The sequence below is a fragment of the Ceratocystis lukuohia genome, assembly GCF_044167205.1.
Source record: "Ceratocystis lukuohia strain C4212 chromosome Unknown Supercontig6_pilon, whole genome shotgun sequence".
NCBI lineage: Eukaryota > Fungi > Ascomycota > Sordariomycetes > Microascales > Ceratocystidaceae > Ceratocystis > Ceratocystis lukuohia.
In genome coordinates this window covers 263,302-281,193 of record NW_027263525.1, presented here as the reverse complement: position 1 = coordinate 281,193, position 17,892 = coordinate 263,302, and the positions used below count along the sequence as shown (strand labels likewise).

General features: G+C 47.8%; 3 protein-coding genes across 3 annotated transcripts; 1 reads left to right on the top strand and 2 right to left on the bottom strand.

The window, feature by feature from the left end:
* Positions 1-10,785: 10,785 nt before the first annotated feature.
* On the bottom strand, positions 10,786-11,428 carry HOO65_060074 (Ankyrin repeat-containing protein YAR1; the record flags this gene model as incomplete). Its single annotated transcript, XM_071004072.1, has 2 exons — positions 10,786-11,156; positions 11,233-11,428. The coding sequence occupies 2 exons, from the start codon at positions 11,426-11,428 to the stop codon at positions 10,786-10,788; spliced, it is 567 nt and encodes a 188-aa protein (XP_070857424.1).
* A 1,874-nt stretch (positions 11,429-13,302) lies between these two features.
* Positions 13,303-14,361, bottom strand: HOO65_060073 (Meiotic recombination protein SPO11-2; the record flags this gene model as incomplete). Its single annotated transcript, XM_071003979.1, has 4 exons — positions 13,303-13,803; positions 13,860-13,931; positions 14,122-14,208; positions 14,269-14,361. The coding sequence occupies 4 exons, from the start codon at positions 14,359-14,361 to the stop codon at positions 13,303-13,305; spliced, it is 753 nt and encodes a 250-aa protein (XP_070857423.1).
* An 846-nt stretch (positions 14,362-15,207) lies between these two features.
* On the top strand, positions 15,208-17,584 carry HOO65_060072 (Lanosterol synthase; the record flags this gene model as incomplete). Its single annotated transcript, XM_071003717.1, has 4 exons — positions 15,208-15,417; positions 15,486-16,664; positions 16,722-17,198; positions 17,297-17,584. 4 exons carry the CDS (start codon positions 15,208-15,210, stop codon positions 17,582-17,584), a joined length of 2,154 nt encoding a protein of 717 aa, XP_070857422.1.
* Between the last annotated feature and the right edge of the window lie 308 nt (positions 17,585-17,892).

The window sequence follows — 17,892 nt, the reverse complement described above, 5'->3', positions numbered from 1 at the left end:
ATTGATTGATTGATTCCCTTGAAGTAAGAGAGTGTGAGTATGCGAATGCGTGAAAATATGAACATCACCTTCATGCATGCATGACATTACTGACTGGCCACGCTTGTACGACTTGGCTGTCTTCTAGAAGAAGTAGGGGAAACGAACCCGATCCATTTTTTTCATTCATGCAAAGCAAACAACAACAGCAGAACAAAAATGGGAATCTTAATGCAAGTAGCCAGCACAACAAACAAGACTTACACTGCTTATCCACCAATGAGAGGCAGTCCTATACCGCGCTTTTTTTCTTCTCTTTTCTCGCCACCTAATTAACCGTCCATCCTTGAGAGCTAGATAACATAACGATTTCGTTGTTTTAATGGGCAATTTGTCCTTCTCATTTTTCGGCACCTCCTTCAGACCTACCTGCCCGCCCTCTCCTGGTTAATTTCGATCACAGACTGGCCTGAGCACCCGGAAGGACTTATAAGCCTACTTTTGTAAGCTGACACAAGTGTCGCCATTGCTAGACAACGCTCTCACAAGTGAAGTGACAAAAAAGGCAATATAGGGGAAAAAAAGAAAAGAAAAAAAGCCTGCCCACATTGTCGCACACCGAACCTTCGTCGGCCAATCAAACAATTTGAAGTATTCTTTTTTTGTCTTGCTTTGCGCTTAGATTAGGGTTATCGCTATCAAGTCTGGGTTACCTTTCCTCAAACGCCTTTCTTTTCCCTGGGTTTCCAGTTCCCTTCGCCCATCCTTACTTCGTATATCTCGACATCTCCCTTTTTTATTGCTTGATCCGTTGTCAGTTTCTGTCCCAGAAACACGGCCTAGGTAGAGCTGGAATAGCGTCCACTCATCTTATCCTTGAAAACATCCACGACGCTGGGAACTTTGTCTCTCTCCTTGGCTGGCTCTAGTAGACAAGATGTTTCCGTACCCCGTAGCTCAATCAATTCGGGGGTAACAGGCTAAAAGTTCCAGGCCCTTCCTTATCCCTCATTCCAACTTGCCACAAGTTGCATTATCCATATACCAAACAGGTCTGGCAAGCTGCGGGCAGCCCGCTCACAACCGCCCTTTCTCTCCCTCAGTCCCCTGACAAGGAGCCCTTTCCAACAGTCCATAGGACCCGGGAATCGCTCCTGGGGCCTGGTGATTCCTTTATTTTCTTTTCAGGTCTGGCCAGCTGCCTGCCCTTTTGTTCCGCTGATATGCTAATCCCGATTGATTGATGGGCTGGGGGTAGGCTAGCGGCTAAAGGGCTGTTGCCCGAAGGCAGGACAAATCATATTATTTCTCTTTTGGATGGCGAGAAGGTTAGCTTCAGGCCGGCCAAGGTAAAAAGCAGGAGAAAGGAGAACAAAAGAAACGACGGAAACTGAACCCGTTAGTAGACGTTTCTACACCAGGGCAGGCTAAACCCAGGCCGGAGATGAATGTGTTATCACTCACATCACAGCTAGCGGGGGGAGTTTATCCAAAAGGTCTCTCACTCTACTTGTTTTACGGGTACTAGATGAACGGGACGGGACGTCTTGGCGACAAGATTCCAGTTGGAAACATGCAAATACATAAATAAAAATCAATTTAGGTTAGATTAAAAATGAAGGCAGAGAGAACAGCCAACTAACTAGTACAACGTTCAGGCCAAGCGCCGTTTCTCATCAGGCATATCAAACCAGCGAGAGACAGAACATTGTCAACAGCACTTTACACGCACTTTACACACCCCCAAGCCCTGAGAGCCTGAGTCTGAGCCAAAGCCTAAGCCTGAGCCTGAGCCAAGAGCCCCCCCCCCTCAAGGATTTGCTTGATCTGCCCTCCTTTGATAGGCTTGCTTTGGTCGGTCTTTGTTGTGCTCTTGTTTGTTTTGGTTTGCTGGCCTTTTCCTCCAATTCTACGGACGCTCTGGCTGTTTTCTAGTCTTCTAGCTAGCCCCCAGTATCCTTCTCACCCCCCCCATCCTTCTGCCCTGGCTCCTCCTGCCCCTGCCCTGCAATCGTTAGCTGGTCTATCTAGTCTCATAAAAACGAATAGGCCAACAGAGGCAAAACAATCACAGCATTAATAACTGCAATAAAATGGTGAGCCGCAAACGACTATCCAAGCGTTAGTAGCACTGTAAACACCAAAACCCCAAAAAACAGGGGTCAGGAGGTCAGTCAGTAGAAAAAGCAGCAGCAACAATCCCTATGGACACTCATGCAAAGTCGAGCTCAGTTGTCCGCGTGTTCAGCAATGCTAAGTGGGCTAGTTCTAGGGCTTCACGATGGCGTGATGTTCTTTGCTGTCTGCTCTTTACTGTCCCAGGCTTGTAGGCAGAGGACGGACAACAAGGCGGGGACGGCAGGGAGAAATACCGTGGGTTGGATGAGAATGAAGGCAAGGTAGAGGAAAAGAAGGGCAAACAAGCAAGAGCATATTTGTTGTCTTTTTGTTGCATGCACAATACATACATACATGCAATGTACCAAGGTACAGCTGGCATATGTGAGCGTCTGATTATTATTCTTTTCCTCTGACTGTAAGTTCACGTGGCTTTTTTTTGTGGGCATGTTTGTGGTGAGGTGTGTTTATGTGTGCGTGGATGTGCATGTCCGGGCTGGATGCCCTTCTCTTCTTCCCTTTGATGTTGTCAATCTGCTGTGTTGTGTGACTTGGAACTTGGCCTGCTGCCCTTGTATGTGATGTACAAATACAAGGACACAGAGAATAATCCCATGGGTGCATGTTCTGGGGGGGGGGGGGGGGCTCTGGGTGGCTAGGACTGTGCTTTCGACCATGCTAGCACTCACATAAGCCTTTCCGTCTCTGTTTGGTGGCTATTGTGTGTACATTTATTCTCTTCAGGCAGCCAGCAAGGGACCTAGCATCGTGGAACAAGGCAGGCCAGGGCCAGATGTGAGGCTGCGATGCTGTTAAAGGTACAGACACAGGAGATAGCTGTGAAGCTAGGAAACATAGTCCAGGTGCATTTTCCAGCCAGAAGAGCATGCTTCGGGGTCTGCCAGTGCTGGGAAAGCACAAAAGAGCCTGTTGACAGCAAAGTAGACAGGTAGCAAAAAATACAGGCGTGAAGGGGGTATTTCACGTTGCAGGGCGGAGATAGCTTACGAGTGGGTGTAAAGGGGTTTAGATTTAGGCGGTAGCTAGCTGAGCCAGAGCTTGACAACAGGGCAGATGGCAAGACACTAGGGAACAAAGAGAACTGGTGCTGGTAACAAAAGAACCGATCACATGGCCCTGAATAATAAAAGAGGCGGGTGATGGGTGACTGTATCTTGCATTGTTCGTGCATTTTGGTAGCAATTGTAATTGTGACTGTGGCTGTAGCCATGCCATCATGGTACCTGATACCTGGAAAAAGAATCACCTTAGGGATGGACTGGCTGCCAGCTATGCGGCCAGCGATGATTATAGGTAAGCTACAAGCGACACGAGATGGGGATAGAATGGGATAGGTCAACTTCAGGCCGGGACAGACTGGATCAGGATGGGATGGAGGATGTGATGCGATGGGGGACACACACACACATAATTGGAGAGAGACAGAGAGACAGAGATAAAGAGACATAGATGGGGAGAAAACTACAAAACGAGAGACATGTAGAGGCCTAGGAGCGGCGTGGGCAGATACACAGTGAGATAAGGCCAGTAGAGACAGAAACAATTTTCTGCACTGCTGCAAGGCAAATTTGCAGTTGCGAGGTTGAGAGTTGTGTCCTGTATAAAGGCGTGAGACAAGTTTGACAACAAAGGGGATATGGGGGAAAAAAAAAAATAAAGGTGTTGGAATAAATCTTTTTTTTTCTTTTTTAAATCCACACCACCCCAAAAACCCAAACATACACCCACCCATGTTCAAAATACTAAAATACTAAAATAAAATAAGATAAATTGTACAACGTTCTGTAGAATTATAATGGGTTTTATGTTTTATTGCTGGCTTCTATTCCAAAATCCCTGGCTATGGCTCGTCCCATGAAAAGGATAGAGAAAAGATTCTTTAAAAGGAGTTTTTCTCTTCTCAGACCTGTTAGCATGTTAGGAGTACGAAGCGTAGGCTCAAGATCTTAGATATAACACACTCTCTTCTCCCTCTTTCGTTGCTGCATCTGCTCCTTCTGTTCTCCAGATCAAGCTCTTTCCTCCACTCCATCTTTCTATTCTAATATTTTCTATCATCTTCCAGCCTTTCTTGTTTTTTTCGCACTAGAGCACCCGTTTGTCTTGACGCACTTGCCTTATACCACATCGTTGTTCTTCACTCTGCATCTAGACCATCTACTTCGCTACATCGCCAGATTAATATCACCAGCCCACCTTCATTCTGACAACTACTCTGCACAGCAACCACAATCGCACGCAATTGCAGCAGTATAGATTTTCGACTATAAAAGGACTTCGTGGCACCAACCTCACCGTATCCTTTTTTTTTTTTTCTCTCTTGCCTATCCACACAGTTGTGATTCCAAAAACCAGAACCATCTCCACTCAACCTCTACGCGTAAGTGCTATGCCTCCAAAGTTGGTCCTTCGAAGCTCCATCAGCTAACATCTCTCTGCAGACGCCTCCAATCCCTAAACTTCAAAATGGCCTTCTCCAACAACTTCGAGCTTGTCGACATGGGCCGCGGTGCTTACGACATTAGCGGTGTACCTACTACTCCCAAACCTACTGGCGGCTCCACCAACAGCTCGAACAAAAAGTAGACACCTCTCAGTGTGCGTGCTGCTTGGTCATACAGTCGGCTACAATATTCTGGTTAGACTGCGGCAATGGGGGATTCTGCCCGTATCACCCGATATCCACATGGCACAATGGACAGGCCCGAGTACTCGCCACAACTACTGCGCCTTGCTAACGGTCGGTCTCTGCTCTGAGCAGCTCTATCCTTTCTTTTTACAATGCTCTCTGGCGATAGTGCCTCGACCTGGCTGTATAAACAGCCATTCGCCCCACACCACTTCGTCCAAACAAGAGTCTTTTTTTGATCGCACTCTTCGCATGTCTGTTCCAGACTCTACCCTTCTTGGTTTATTGACCTTTGGCGCTTCTCTTCTTGGGTTTCCCTGGCGGGACTCCTCCTCTTGATGTTACCGATACCCATTATCCGCTTGGGCGTTTGCACAATATCTCTTTCTAATCTGCCTTGGGTTTTCTTCTTGGTCCTGCTATTGGTCCATTTCTTTTTTCTTTTTTTTTTCTTTTCTCTACAATCTTCGGCTCGCTGCCCTTCCCCTCCGACATTTTCATTCTTTGTTTCTATTTCACTCCGTCCCTTTTTCGACGAGATGTTTTGCACTCTCGCTTTTCAAGACGGTTGCCAGCTTCCCAGTAGCCCATTGCGCCTCCATTCATATTTCTTGTTTTTCTGTTTCGTTTTTCTTTTATTTATTTTGTTCATGACTTTGGTGGGTGTGTTTGAGATACCGACATCCTCACACTGCTTGACCGCCATCGTCTTCAACCATAGAGAGCGAGCGAGACAGACGTTCGTTGCTACAAAGCCCAGTTCCCACTACACCGTGTTTATTTTTCTTGTTTTTACGAACATTGGTCAGAATGCCGTTCGCTGAAAGGCGTCTTGGCCAAGCATATCTGATATTCGGGGTTTATTTTTGGCGTTTGCTTTTATTACTGCCTTTGATTGCTGGGAACTATAGACGTGGCGTTTCAATTTGCACTTATTATTTTCTATTCTCGTGATAAATTTCCATAGAATTTAGGGGTTACTTTTACTTTATGCCAATGTTTCCCCTGACAACCGGATTTTTTGCTCTATCGGTGTTTGATTTTAGTCCATCTTGTGCATGTTTTCTTTCGTATATAGGCCATATGCCTTGGTTGCTAAATACTTGTGTGGCTCGTTGTCGTGAGCTCCTAGTTGAAATGTTCAAGGCAATACGGTTGGCGCAAGAAAATATTATGGCTCAGAAATCAGCACAACCAACAGTGACGCATACTTTTGCGAATGGACAAGAATTACGCTGCCGCCTGCCTCTTGTTGCTTTTTTTTCTTCTGCTTGCTCTCCCTGCCTTGGGCTGAAGCTGCTGATTGCCCCTTGAACCTGGCATGTGACAGCCAATTTGTGTTGGCTGGATAATTGCAGGATTCTTGGTCTGCTGGTAGCAAAAATAAGGGGCAAAGCAAAAGCCACAGCCAAAACCAGAGCGAAGCAATTTAGCGCCTATATAGTGGACGACTAAGCAAACAAAGAGTAGCAACGAATGAAGCTTGGACACTGCTCTTTTCTTCTTTTTTTTTTTTCTCTCTTTTTTGGTTTGTTTGTTCTGTGGCAATGGAGGAGTCATCTCTTTACGAAGGGGGGACTTTGAAACGGGGAAAAGAAGAAGACAATCAGAGGCCAAGAGATGAGAAGCAGATCGGCCGGTCGGATGGTTGCAGCATGAAAAAAGGAAGAAAAAAAAAGGGGAATATAGGGAGGAGGAGGATATCCTGATGGCGCCTTTGTCGTGGTATACTTGTGCATAGCGTGTGCATGTTTGGTTGGTGTCTTGTAGCACAAAAGCGACAGATATGCACTAGGCCTGAGACTGGCAAGGCTAGGCAGGCTGGGCCAAGGCTAGGCTAGGCTGGGTCCTAGGCCCAGAGCGAGCTGGTGCGGTTAATGCAGCTTCCTCTGTCAATTGTTTAGTGTGTCAGTTCCAGCTTCATTGTGTTTCTCACTTGAATCCTGCTGGAGGAAAACAATAGGCGGGAGCTAACTACAAGCCAACGCAAAATAGATAAAACAGCGGGTGCATCGTCAATTATAGAAACATGCAGACAGGTGCTCTTTGCCATCGCCTGGCCCTCATGTCACATCGTCGTCCGAGGTGCTGTTACACACACACACACGGCTGTCTGCACAATAATAGTACCGTCCTTTCCTAAATCCAGGGTGAGGGGGAGGAGGCGCGGCAGTTATTTTTGAGGTTCTTTGATTTCACATGTTTCTGATGCAAGGTGTCTCGGGGGGGGGGGGGGGGGGGGCTTTGATGCACGATCGATCGCTCTGTTCAGACGCCCAACCAGCCAGGTTTGATGCAGGTCGATACATACATGCCATGCCGTTGGTGGTACAAATGAGCCAGAGATGGCTTTCCCCGCTTCCCCGATGCTGTCGCCCTCGCTGTCGCGTTCCAGCTTCATCAACCCCAAACAGACCATCTCCCCCGCTGTTGTGGCTGGCGTGCATGTACTTATGTAAGTGACACTGGGTGTACAAAGGCTCCGGGGAATCTGGAAGCCTATCGGGAAACGGCTGGCTGCATATAGTTAGTTGACAGCTTCTCATGTCATAGAGGGAGAATAGGCTGGGTGCTTCCCTTCCGCCCTCCCCTTCTAGAACAAAAGACCAGGTAACGTCTGCGGCTGCACCTGCAGGCAGCCGACATAGAAAAGATAGAAGAGTCAACGCCTCTCCCGTGTTGTATACATTTGTGCATGTGCTTACCTGCATATCTCCTGCCACTATTGTGTTGATGTTGTGTTCAGATAGTCCTTTTGATGTCCGCAATCTTGGTTGCATTAAGCCCTTCTTCCTTCAAGCCATGCCTTGCCACCATGCTTCGTGCCTGCGGCTGGCTGATTGCTTGTGCACCGGGCGATGAGGGGAAAACCTAAACCCCCAGGGTTCTCCCGGCGGCACTTTCTTTTTTTGTCATTCTCGTACAGATGTACTGCTACTGCTCTATGAGGTGCTTTGCTCAGAATTGAATGCAGGAAGTGGGGTTAGGAAGCAAACAAAATATCAAGGGAACAGGAAAAGGCAGGAAGGAGGTTCTTGCATCTTGCACTTGCACTTGCAGGAGAACGGCGCGAGAAGGTGGGGCAGTGATTTTTTTTTCCCCACCTGCTTTTGTCTACTTTCCCTTTCGACCTTTCTTTTGATGTAAAATAATACCCCTCGCCTCGAACTTGGCATCCCTTTTCTTGCTGTGCTTGCCTTTTGACTGGCTGAATAGGAAAGCAGTGGCCCAGGAAAGAGGAAACGTGCTGCTTACCAAAGCTTCAGCTAGCTAGCTAGCCCATCGGGCCAGAGGGAAGTGTAATGTATATTATCAGGAAGCATAAAAAGAAATGCAGCTTCCTTTCTCGAGCCTGCTTGCCTGAAGAAGCTGGGTCCATCTCTTGTCCGGTTTTCCCCTTACCATCTCCCCCGACTGACTAATATGAACAGTCATTTTCACGTTCACGCTCCCGTTCTATCCTTGCCCTTTCTCTTTCGTTCAATTTTGTATGTTCGCGTTTCCTCCCTTTCACTTGCACTTTTTTCCTAGAGCCCTCCTTGGCTCAGGACGGACTAGGGAGGAGGGGCAAGGGAAGGAAACAAGGAGGGAAAGGGCGATGAAGGAAGATGGACGAGTATGATGGCGATCACTCACAGTTACAGGCTTTTCTTTGTCCTTTGCCTTCTTGAACTTGTCTCCTATACGGCGGCGAAGGGAGGGACTTATGGCATTCAGTGCCAGCAAGGAAAGAAAAAATCAATATCCTCTTGCTACAAAGCTAAAGCTAGCTATGCTCTAGTGGTGATGGCGATTAATGTATCTGGGACATTAGCGTTGAGCGGTTTCCCTGTCTATGAGAATGCATGCAGCCGCTAGCTCTGTAATACAAGGCTTTGGAAGAACGAGTACCTAGCCAGCACGTACAACTGAGTAGGTAGGGTACAAGGCCCCAAAGACAAGGTAGGCAGGTACCACAACCAGAATATCGTCGAGTCTTGTGCAACACTAGGCTTGACGTCCTCCAAGTTAACACTGGAGATGTGTGTCTTTTTTTTCTCCTCCCAACTGTGGCTCAACCTCGTAGTAGCACTTCCTCTTTTTGTTGCTTACAAATTCCGAAAGTGCTTCTCATTGCTTTGTTGCTTCTTCATCCTCTTTATCTGTTTTCTCATTATTTTCTTACGCTTTGTTTTCTCACCTCCCTCCCCTCTTTTGTAGGTGTGTGTGCAAAGATTCGTCTTAGGGGGGAAGGATCCTCTCTATCTGACTTATGCATGTCTCACCACTGGACTTGTACCTGCATAAGAACTTCGGCTCCTCATGCTGAGAATGTTGAGCCGGGTTGTTGTTAGCTGAAGAGTCCATCTAAAAGAACGAGATGGAAAAAGTGCCTGACAAGAATAGAAAACATACTGCCATTGGCTGGTTGAGAGTGTGGATACAGCGCTCGCTTTTCATGTCCCCCTCCCCTCCTAATAGTATAAGCCGCTTCCTTTTGATATATGCCAGTGAAAAATACTTTGGGGCTGTACATACTTGCATGGAAACGTAGGCACTACACTACGACAACACCCACGCGTCCTCTTCCCTCTTCCAAGTTTTTCTTTCCCGTATCCGCACCGTACCGCACTAGCCTAAAATTAACACAATATCGGCACACTTCAAAGTCTCTGCGACGGCTGAACTGGCTGACAAGACTTGGGATCCGGAATGCCAGCCAGCCAGCCCCAGGCTGCTGGCCATGACCATATTCCTTTTTCCCATCTTCTCCTTTTTTTCAGCCTGCCATGGCAATTAAAATGGGACAACAGGACAAACAGGAAAGTCGACCTGTCATAATTCTGCGTGTCCTCCCTCGAGGAGCCAGACGGGTAACGTATCAACACCAATCCAATGTCTCCTAAAAAAGGCAAGTGACAACTGCTCTTGTCCATAAACAGAAGTGGATAAGTAGACATAAGAGGCAATAAATTATCGATAAACACAGTGAAAAGGAAACAGCCCGAGAATGCTCCTAGGAGTCGGGAAGATCATCCGCGAGACAGGCCGGCCACCTAAAGACAAATAGCAATACAAGAAAGGAAAAGAGACAAGAAGGAATACAGGAGGCAGACGACGGCGCTAGTTGGGTTGTCCTAAAATCGTACCCTTACCGTGGGCTTGGAGAGATGCGAGTCAGCAACACGAATCTCATAGGGATGGAGGGATAGCATTAAGCTGGAGAAGGGGGAGACAGGCCTAGGACAATAGAACAGACACCGGCTTGTGTCTCTGTTTAATCGCCGTTCTCCATTGCTCTTTCGCGTGTGCGTATGGGCATGTGGGTGATGTGAATGTCTGACTAGAAACGGCTTGCCGTTCTTTGTCGCCCGACACCTGCCCCAAGCTGTTTACTCCTCTTCTTTTTTTGTTTTTTTTTTTTTTTTTTTTTTAAATTTTCTTTTCCCTTTTTTCACCGACGACTCAAGACTTTTGGCCAACACAAGCAAGACTTTTGGGTAGTTTTTCCTGTAGGAATACCTCGCGAAGCCACCCCTTTTCGTCTATTTCACCTCGGAACGTGGCTTATCCGAAGACGCAAGCAAGAAGGTAAGCCCGGAATATCTCACATCGTTGCAATGCTGCAATGCTGCATGGTGCTGAGTTGTGTCCCTTCTTGGCCATGTACGCACGCAGGCTCTTGATTGCTTGTTACCACTTATTGGTCTGATCGTTGTGTTTATTTGAGTCATTTGATCTCTGTCAAGTCTGGTACGGTGCGTGCAACATCACGCCCTGGCAAGGTCTCTTGGGTTTGCACTGATAACCCCCTTTCATTTTGTCTAACTTCTACTGCCGCTGTTCTGTCTGGGCCGTCTCGTCTCAGTAGACATGGTGTATTTTTTGTCTTACTTGCTTCAGGTCCCGTTCTTGTTTGGTGTCCCATCATGCCTCTTTGGCCCTTTCTGGTTGAGACATCCTCCACTGCTTCTGTGCTCCTATGCTGGTTCCATCTGTCTGGTTGACTCTCCCAGTGCTTCTCGGGGTTTTCTTTTGGCGGTGCAGGCCCTCCGTTCCTACAGCCCATCATTAGCAGAAGTTTCCTTTGACTCTTCCGCTTTCTCTAGCGTCTCAAGCGTGACCGACTTGGTTGCTCCCTCCAAGCCACCGTCATTGCCAGTCTCCAAATCACCCGCCTCTTTCATGAAGAACTGGACTACGTCTAGCTTGCCGTGCAAATTGGCTAGGTCTAAGGGCATGTAGTCCTTTTCATTGGTTAGAACCGGGTCTGCGTTAGCTGCCAACAGAGCCTGGACTGCCTCTAGATGACCGCCCATGGCCGCCCAGTGCAGGCCTGTGTTGCCAAACTCGTTGGCTGCATCCACATATGCTTTTTGTTCCTCTGCTGGCCGCCCGCTAAAGGCCTCCAAAAGAATCTTGACTGTGCCTAAATGGGAAAAAAAAGAAGGGATGTGTGAGTTTTTCTCTATTTTCAGCGCTGTCTGCCATCTAGATAGACTTACTGAGGTGACCGTTGCCGGTAGCCATGTGGAGGCAAGTGGCCTTGGACTCGTCCTTCGCAGCGACTAGGATCTCCGCCTTGGTCACCTTTTCTCTCTCCGCTAGGCTTGCTAAGACCTCGTTCAGGTCATTGTCTTCACCGGTCCGAGAAAAGTAAAGAAGATCATCGATCTCCTCTTCGTTCAGAGTGGGGGCCATGTTGAGCTGAGGGTGATGGATGTGAAATTCCTCTAATGATTGAAAAACGGCTGACAAAGGTCGGCTGTGGCTTGCGACTTGGGGAGTAAAGATGAGACGCTTTGTATGTATATTCAGACTGGATTAATCTTGATAGTGGGGGATGTTGCGGATGGGCTGCTGCGGGCAAGGTGATGATGAAAAAATATGTTTTCAGCTTGGCCAATCAGAGCTAGCAAATATATGGAACGGACCAGCCAAAATCTGAGTCTTGCCTGTTTGGGCTTTAATTGAGAGACACTTGACAGAGCCCACTTTGTGATCATTGGTGTAACCCTTTGTCCTATTTCTAATAATAATAAAAAACCTCTTCAATGCACTTGATGATCTTCAACTCCTCAAGGCAACACTGACCAGCCTAAGAATCGCGCTGCTTGCTTATTACGTAGTCTGATACGATATTTTTAGAAAGACTGCTTGTCTAACATGTGGATAGATAGACACCGTCTTCCCCTCGACTCAGAAGCTAGGTTCCAAGGTACTGCTGCCCTTGAATGGCTAGATAATACATGCTCGTTTGAGTGTGGTTAAAAGCTTCAATGTAGGTGGGATTAGCTGGTTATGGCAGCCAGGAGATATTGCCCCCACTCGGCGATGGCGTGAAGAACCCTATCTTGCCTGCACAAACCATCGTGAGCAGTTTATCGGCATGTGAAAAATGGCTGCATATCTACTTGCGGAGCTCGTTTAGATACGGGCTTTGCGCTGAATACAGCTGTGCTGCCCCGATCATGGCCATTGATATAGGCGAGGTTCTCGTGATATCCGGAGTGGGCTGAGCTGCACATAGCCTAACCAAAATCTATGACTGCTTCTGTTGCCACCGATGGCTTGGCCATATGGGGTTTCGTCAAAGTTCCCGATGTACTGGTAGTGGTGGTGATGCCTCTGTTGTTGGACCTTGAGAGCCTCAGAGAATATTTGTTAGCTAATAAATGCCTGCTGATTCTATGATCAACTAGCTAGTGACTAGGCTCACCTATGGCAAGAGCATTAGGCGCTAGGTACGAATAACGAACTTGCGTAGTGTCGGGGTGCTTGCATTTTGTACAGATATGAATCGCTCTTCATAGTCGACACTTTGGTATTATTTACGAATGAAATGGTGTATTCGTGCTTGCGATCGGCCAACCCGCTGATTTCTTGCGGACGACCCCCACTATATATATGTTTGGAGTTGGCGTTAGTACTGTATTTCTCATCCTCTTGCTGAGCGCCTTTGAGCTGGTAGCCCTGGAGTATGAACTTGGGCTCCCAGATAGTCGCAAGAAGAAAGACCGAAGACAGTATAGTTATCTTCCAGATTTCTTGTAATTTGCCGATCTTCCATGCATAGCCACTACTCGGAAATTGCCGCGATGCCGCGATCTTGGGGAAGTGGGCTATTGTCCATCTTCCGCTGAGGGTCTGGCGCGTAGTCAAGGCGTTTTAATCTACCCACTCCGGGTCCATTACTTGCTCTGAACAGCTAATTACAATAGGTTCCTGTCGTCAAAGCTGACATCTACTGATAGGCAAGGCTTGAGCTGTTATTGCCCAGGGCGAATCCGAAGGACTGGGAGATTGAGCCCGGATCAAATAGAGCATTAGCGCGCCAAAGCTTTGGTGCCTTGACATGACGTAGGAGATAGTTGACGGTTTGTTGATATATTAGTGCTAAATAATTAGCTAGTGATGTAGTTGACGGGTGCTCAGAGCATTTAACCCCACGGCATGCTTGACGGGCTACTTGAGTCATTATAGCTGTCTTGCACAGGCCTTCGATGTCCACAGTGATGCCGAGAAATTGAATAGACATTCTTTGTGCACTGCATATTTGGCTCCAGGTTGCGGCTTCAGTTACAGCTCTCTCGGAAATACTGGACTAGTTGATCGTCTAGCCATGTTGCAATGCTACCATTCTCATTTAGCATTTGAATCTCGGCCTTAACACCTAGCATCAACATCATCTGAATCTGGCTCATATACTCTAATGCTTGAGCATCTGTATGGGCACTGTTTGAAAGCTTGACTAGCATGCAGGCTGCACAGCATCGGTCCCTTGTAGACATAGAGAGCAGCTGGCTTTGGCGGGTTCGCGAATTTGAGCTTGGATCATTGTCCTCGTTGGAGGAGGTCAAAGCCTGGAGGTGTTGTTCGCGGATTCCTAGCCACTGAAGATTTGGAAGAGTGGCGCTTGTTTCATGGCTCAATGTTTTGGAACCGCTTTTGTAGCAAAAGAAAATCCTAGCGCCATCAGGATCGAAATCTGTCAAGGCTAGCATTGGGATATCTGGTCGGATGTTGTGAATCCAGCGGAGAAAGCAGCGTGTCGAGAGATCTGGGTATCCTTTGCCCTATGAACTGTTAATATATTGGGAAATATGCCTGGCTGGTGTGGTGTGCATCATACTGTGACCAAAAGGCCTGGTGCAACAGACGCTGTTTTCCAAAATCGGTCTGCAGCAAGGGTTCGAAAGGTTGCCTGTGAATGTGTTAGAAATGTACGCACTAGAAAGTCGCTTGGTTTGAATACCTCTTTCTCAATAACCAGAACCTATCTGAGAGAATGGAGCCCGGCCCTTCGGATTAGTGTTGGCTGTACAACGAAGCTTCCCTACATATCGTTTGTTAGTTGATTGCATGCGTCATAACGGCGATCAATCTTGGCTAACTTTTGCATTTTGTGAAAAGTCTACGGTTGAACCGGCGGCTGTTTGTACAGCCAAGGCACCAGATGCTAGACCTTTTCCCGCTGCAACCTGCGATAGGTTAGTGAACTAGCCACAATGGTGCTAATAATCTAAAAACCACGAACGCACTATGCCAAGATCGCTCCGGTTAACACGAAGAGTCCGAGAAACCCTATCTACAATCTCATCTACTTGCTTTTGCGAAGTGAAGAGAGTGGGCATTTCGTAGTAGATGCTCCTATTGCGATATGAGAGTTAGCGCACGTGGGACAGGAATGTTAGAGAGAAGCGTACCTCTTTGTCACAACAGCACCCGATGTGATAGCCGAATGTGCAACCTTGAGAATATATAGGAGACGAGCTTGTCTCTATTAATGTCATACCCTTGGCTCAACAGCTATTGCGTGAATTTACATACCGAGAGTGTTGCGCGAATGAAAAGAGGAGCTGGGGAATGAAACCGCGACCAAAATATCACTACAATTTCTTAGTAAACCAGTAGTCAAGGCTTCACCACCCTGCGAGATGCTTAGTATAGTTTCTTCAATCACATGTTCGATCTTAGTTAAGACCGACTGGCGATGATCAAAATGGGGTGTCATTGGTGGACTTCGGGGCTGGATTGAGGCTGTTGACGCCAGCAAAGGCACAAATATTACAGCAGGTGAGACGCAATGAAAATTTGGCGCACAAACGGAAAATATTTTCGCTCTTTCACTTGGATTTTGTGTATTGTCGTAACTTCTACTTGCGATCGCAACTTGCCTTAGGTCTTACAGCCACATGTTTACAGCCACATTATTTTAGCCACATCTCTACGCTATTGTGGCGGATTATTTCATTCCCCCTGCTGGCATGACTTTCACATGCGAGAAGCAAAACGCCTTGACCTAGAGCACACCCCCCCCTGCGAATTGGTGGGTTGTTTTTGTTGGCGCTTTTCAATCAGCAAGTATTTTTGTTGAACCTTACGGCATTTGGGGGCCATTTTGGGCCAACGACTTAGATCACGCGTTGCACTGCAAGATCAACCATCATCCATCTATCCATCGCCAAAACTGACACGCAATGGATAACCTCAGCAGGAAACGTGTAGCTGAAGCTATCGCGCAGCAGCCCTGGCCCAAACGCCCTAAGCTGTTGACAAAGACGGATGTTACACGTTGGCGCTTGAAGGACGACGATGGCTGCCATACCTGGCATTACATGGCCGACGATGAGGCAGCAAAAGAGTGGCCTCAATCAGATGCGGATAGATGGTATCTTGGCATACCCATGGTACGTACCGCCACTACTTCTGCCTGTGGTAGGCAATGCCATGTCACTGACTCCTCTCCACTTTATAGAACCTGCCTGATCTCCCAAAGCCAGACAGTGCGATTTCATCTGTTCGCAACGGCCTCGACTTCTTTGAAAGGCTTCAGCTCCCGCCCGGAAACTGGGGATGTGAATATGGCGGCCCGATGTTTCTCCTACCCGGCATTGTAATGTGCTGGTACGCGACTAAAACCAAGATCTCCGATGAATATGCCACCGAAATGCGCAACTACCTATTCGCCCATTTACATCCAGAGGATGGAGGCTGGGGCCTACACATAGAGGGCGAATCGTCTGTTTTTGGCATCACCATGAACTATATTGCTCTACGTCTACTCGGTGTTGAACCAGACGTGCCGGAGATGGTTAGGGCACGCTCCCTTCTGCATAAACTCGGAGGGGCTACCCATAGCCCACACTGGGCTAAGTTCTGGCTGGCCACACTGAATATTGCTAGCTGGGACTTGATTAACCCCGTGCCGCCTGAGATCTGGCTGCTACCCGATTGTCTGCCCATCTCGCCATGGAGATGGTGGATTCATATTCGACAGGTGTTCCTCCCCATGTCTTTTCTGTATTCGCGCAGGTGGCAGTGCGAGGAAAACGACTTGATTCGTAGTCTCCGTAATGAGGTGTATGCCGAGCCCTATGAGACTATCAACTGGGGAAGCCACAGAAACAGTATCGCCCCCACTGACAACTACTACCCCAAAACATGGGTGCTCAAATCGGTCAATTGGCTGATTGCTAATGTTTGGAATCCGTATCTCCGGCCAACCCTTATTAGAGACAGAGCGGAAGCATGGGTTAGTGAGCTGGTTGACGTAGAAGATGCAAACACAGACTATGCTGCCCTTGCCCCAGTTAGCGCGCCTATGAACACGCTTGTTTGTTATATCCGCGATGGCCCAGGTGCCTATACTGTACGCAGACATCTCGAGCGGCTTGAGGACTGCATCTGGGTCAACAAAGAGGGAATGCTTGTCAACGGCACAAACGGCGTGCAGTGCTGGGATACGGCTTTCGCTATTCAGGCCATCGTAGCGGCTGGCCTGGAAAAAGAAGAGCGGTGGAAGCCTATGCTGCTTAAGGCACTGACCTTTTTGGACGAGCAGCAAATCCGCGACAACTGCCCTGACCAGGAAAAGTACTACCGACAGCAACGTAAGGGCGGCTGGCCGTTCAGCAATAGAATACAAGGCTATGCAGTAAGTGATTGTGTGTCAGAGTGCATAAAGTCTGTGCTATTACTGCAAAATTCCGAGGGATATCCACGGCTGCTTGATGACCAGCGCATAAAAGACGCTGTTGATACCATTTTAGTCTATCAAAACTCGACTGGTGGCTGTGGCTCGTACGAGAAACGGCGTGGCTCTAAAAGACTGGAAATCCTCAATGCGGCCGAAGTGTTTGGCAACATCATGGTCGAATATGACTACCCTGAATGCACAACTGCGTGTGTTACTGCGTTGTCACTGTTCCAGAAATACTACCCGGACTATCGGTCCGAAGATATCAAGCGTTTCGTCAAGCGCGCTGTGCAGTGGATCAAGAAGGACCAGAGAGCCGACGGTAGCTGGTATGGTAGTTGGGGAATCTGCTTTACATATGCGGCCATGTTCGCGACCGAGAGCCTGGCCCATGTTGGAGAAACATACTTGACCAGTGCAGACTCAAAACGCGCATGCGAATTCTTGTTGTCGAAACAACGCGAGGATGGAGGATGGTCTGAAAGTTACAAGGTACGTACTCTATTTTGTTTGGGGGAGGCTTTTCCTCTCTACTGCAGCACGCCATCACATCTTCCATATTTATGACTAACGTGGCTCATAATTCATAGGGCTCTGAGGCCATGACCTGGCACGATCATGAAAACGGTTCACAGGTAGTCCAAACGGCCTGGGCCCTAATTGCCCTAATGGAAGCGGACTACCCCCATCTTGAGCCTCTCAAGAAGGGTGTCCGGTTCTTGATCGGGCGGCAACAGCCTAACGGCGAGTGGTTACAGGAGAACATCGAGGGAGTGTTTAACAAAAGTTGCACAATCTCATACCCCAACTACAAGTTTGTTTTCCCAATCAAGGCATTGGGGATGTTTGCGCGGCGGTACCCTGATGTCGAGATTTGAGGTGGCCAGAGCAACTCAGTAGGCTGATGCAGGAGCTTGTTCCTGACAGGGAGTCGGTTAATTCTACCATGTTTTTTTTTTCTCTTTCTATACAACTTTAATTTAAATCAGATATCAATACATGTGTGTTCATAAGGTCAGTATGCTACGACATTAGTATGGTTCTAATTATCAGCACTGCTCTTGCACCTAAAATTACTTTTCACTACTAGCACGTGACGATATCACATGGTAGCTGTTGTGGAGAATCTGTCCTCAGTCGGGTTAACACTGGGTAAACCTGTGCATAAATACACCGGCCTAGTTGT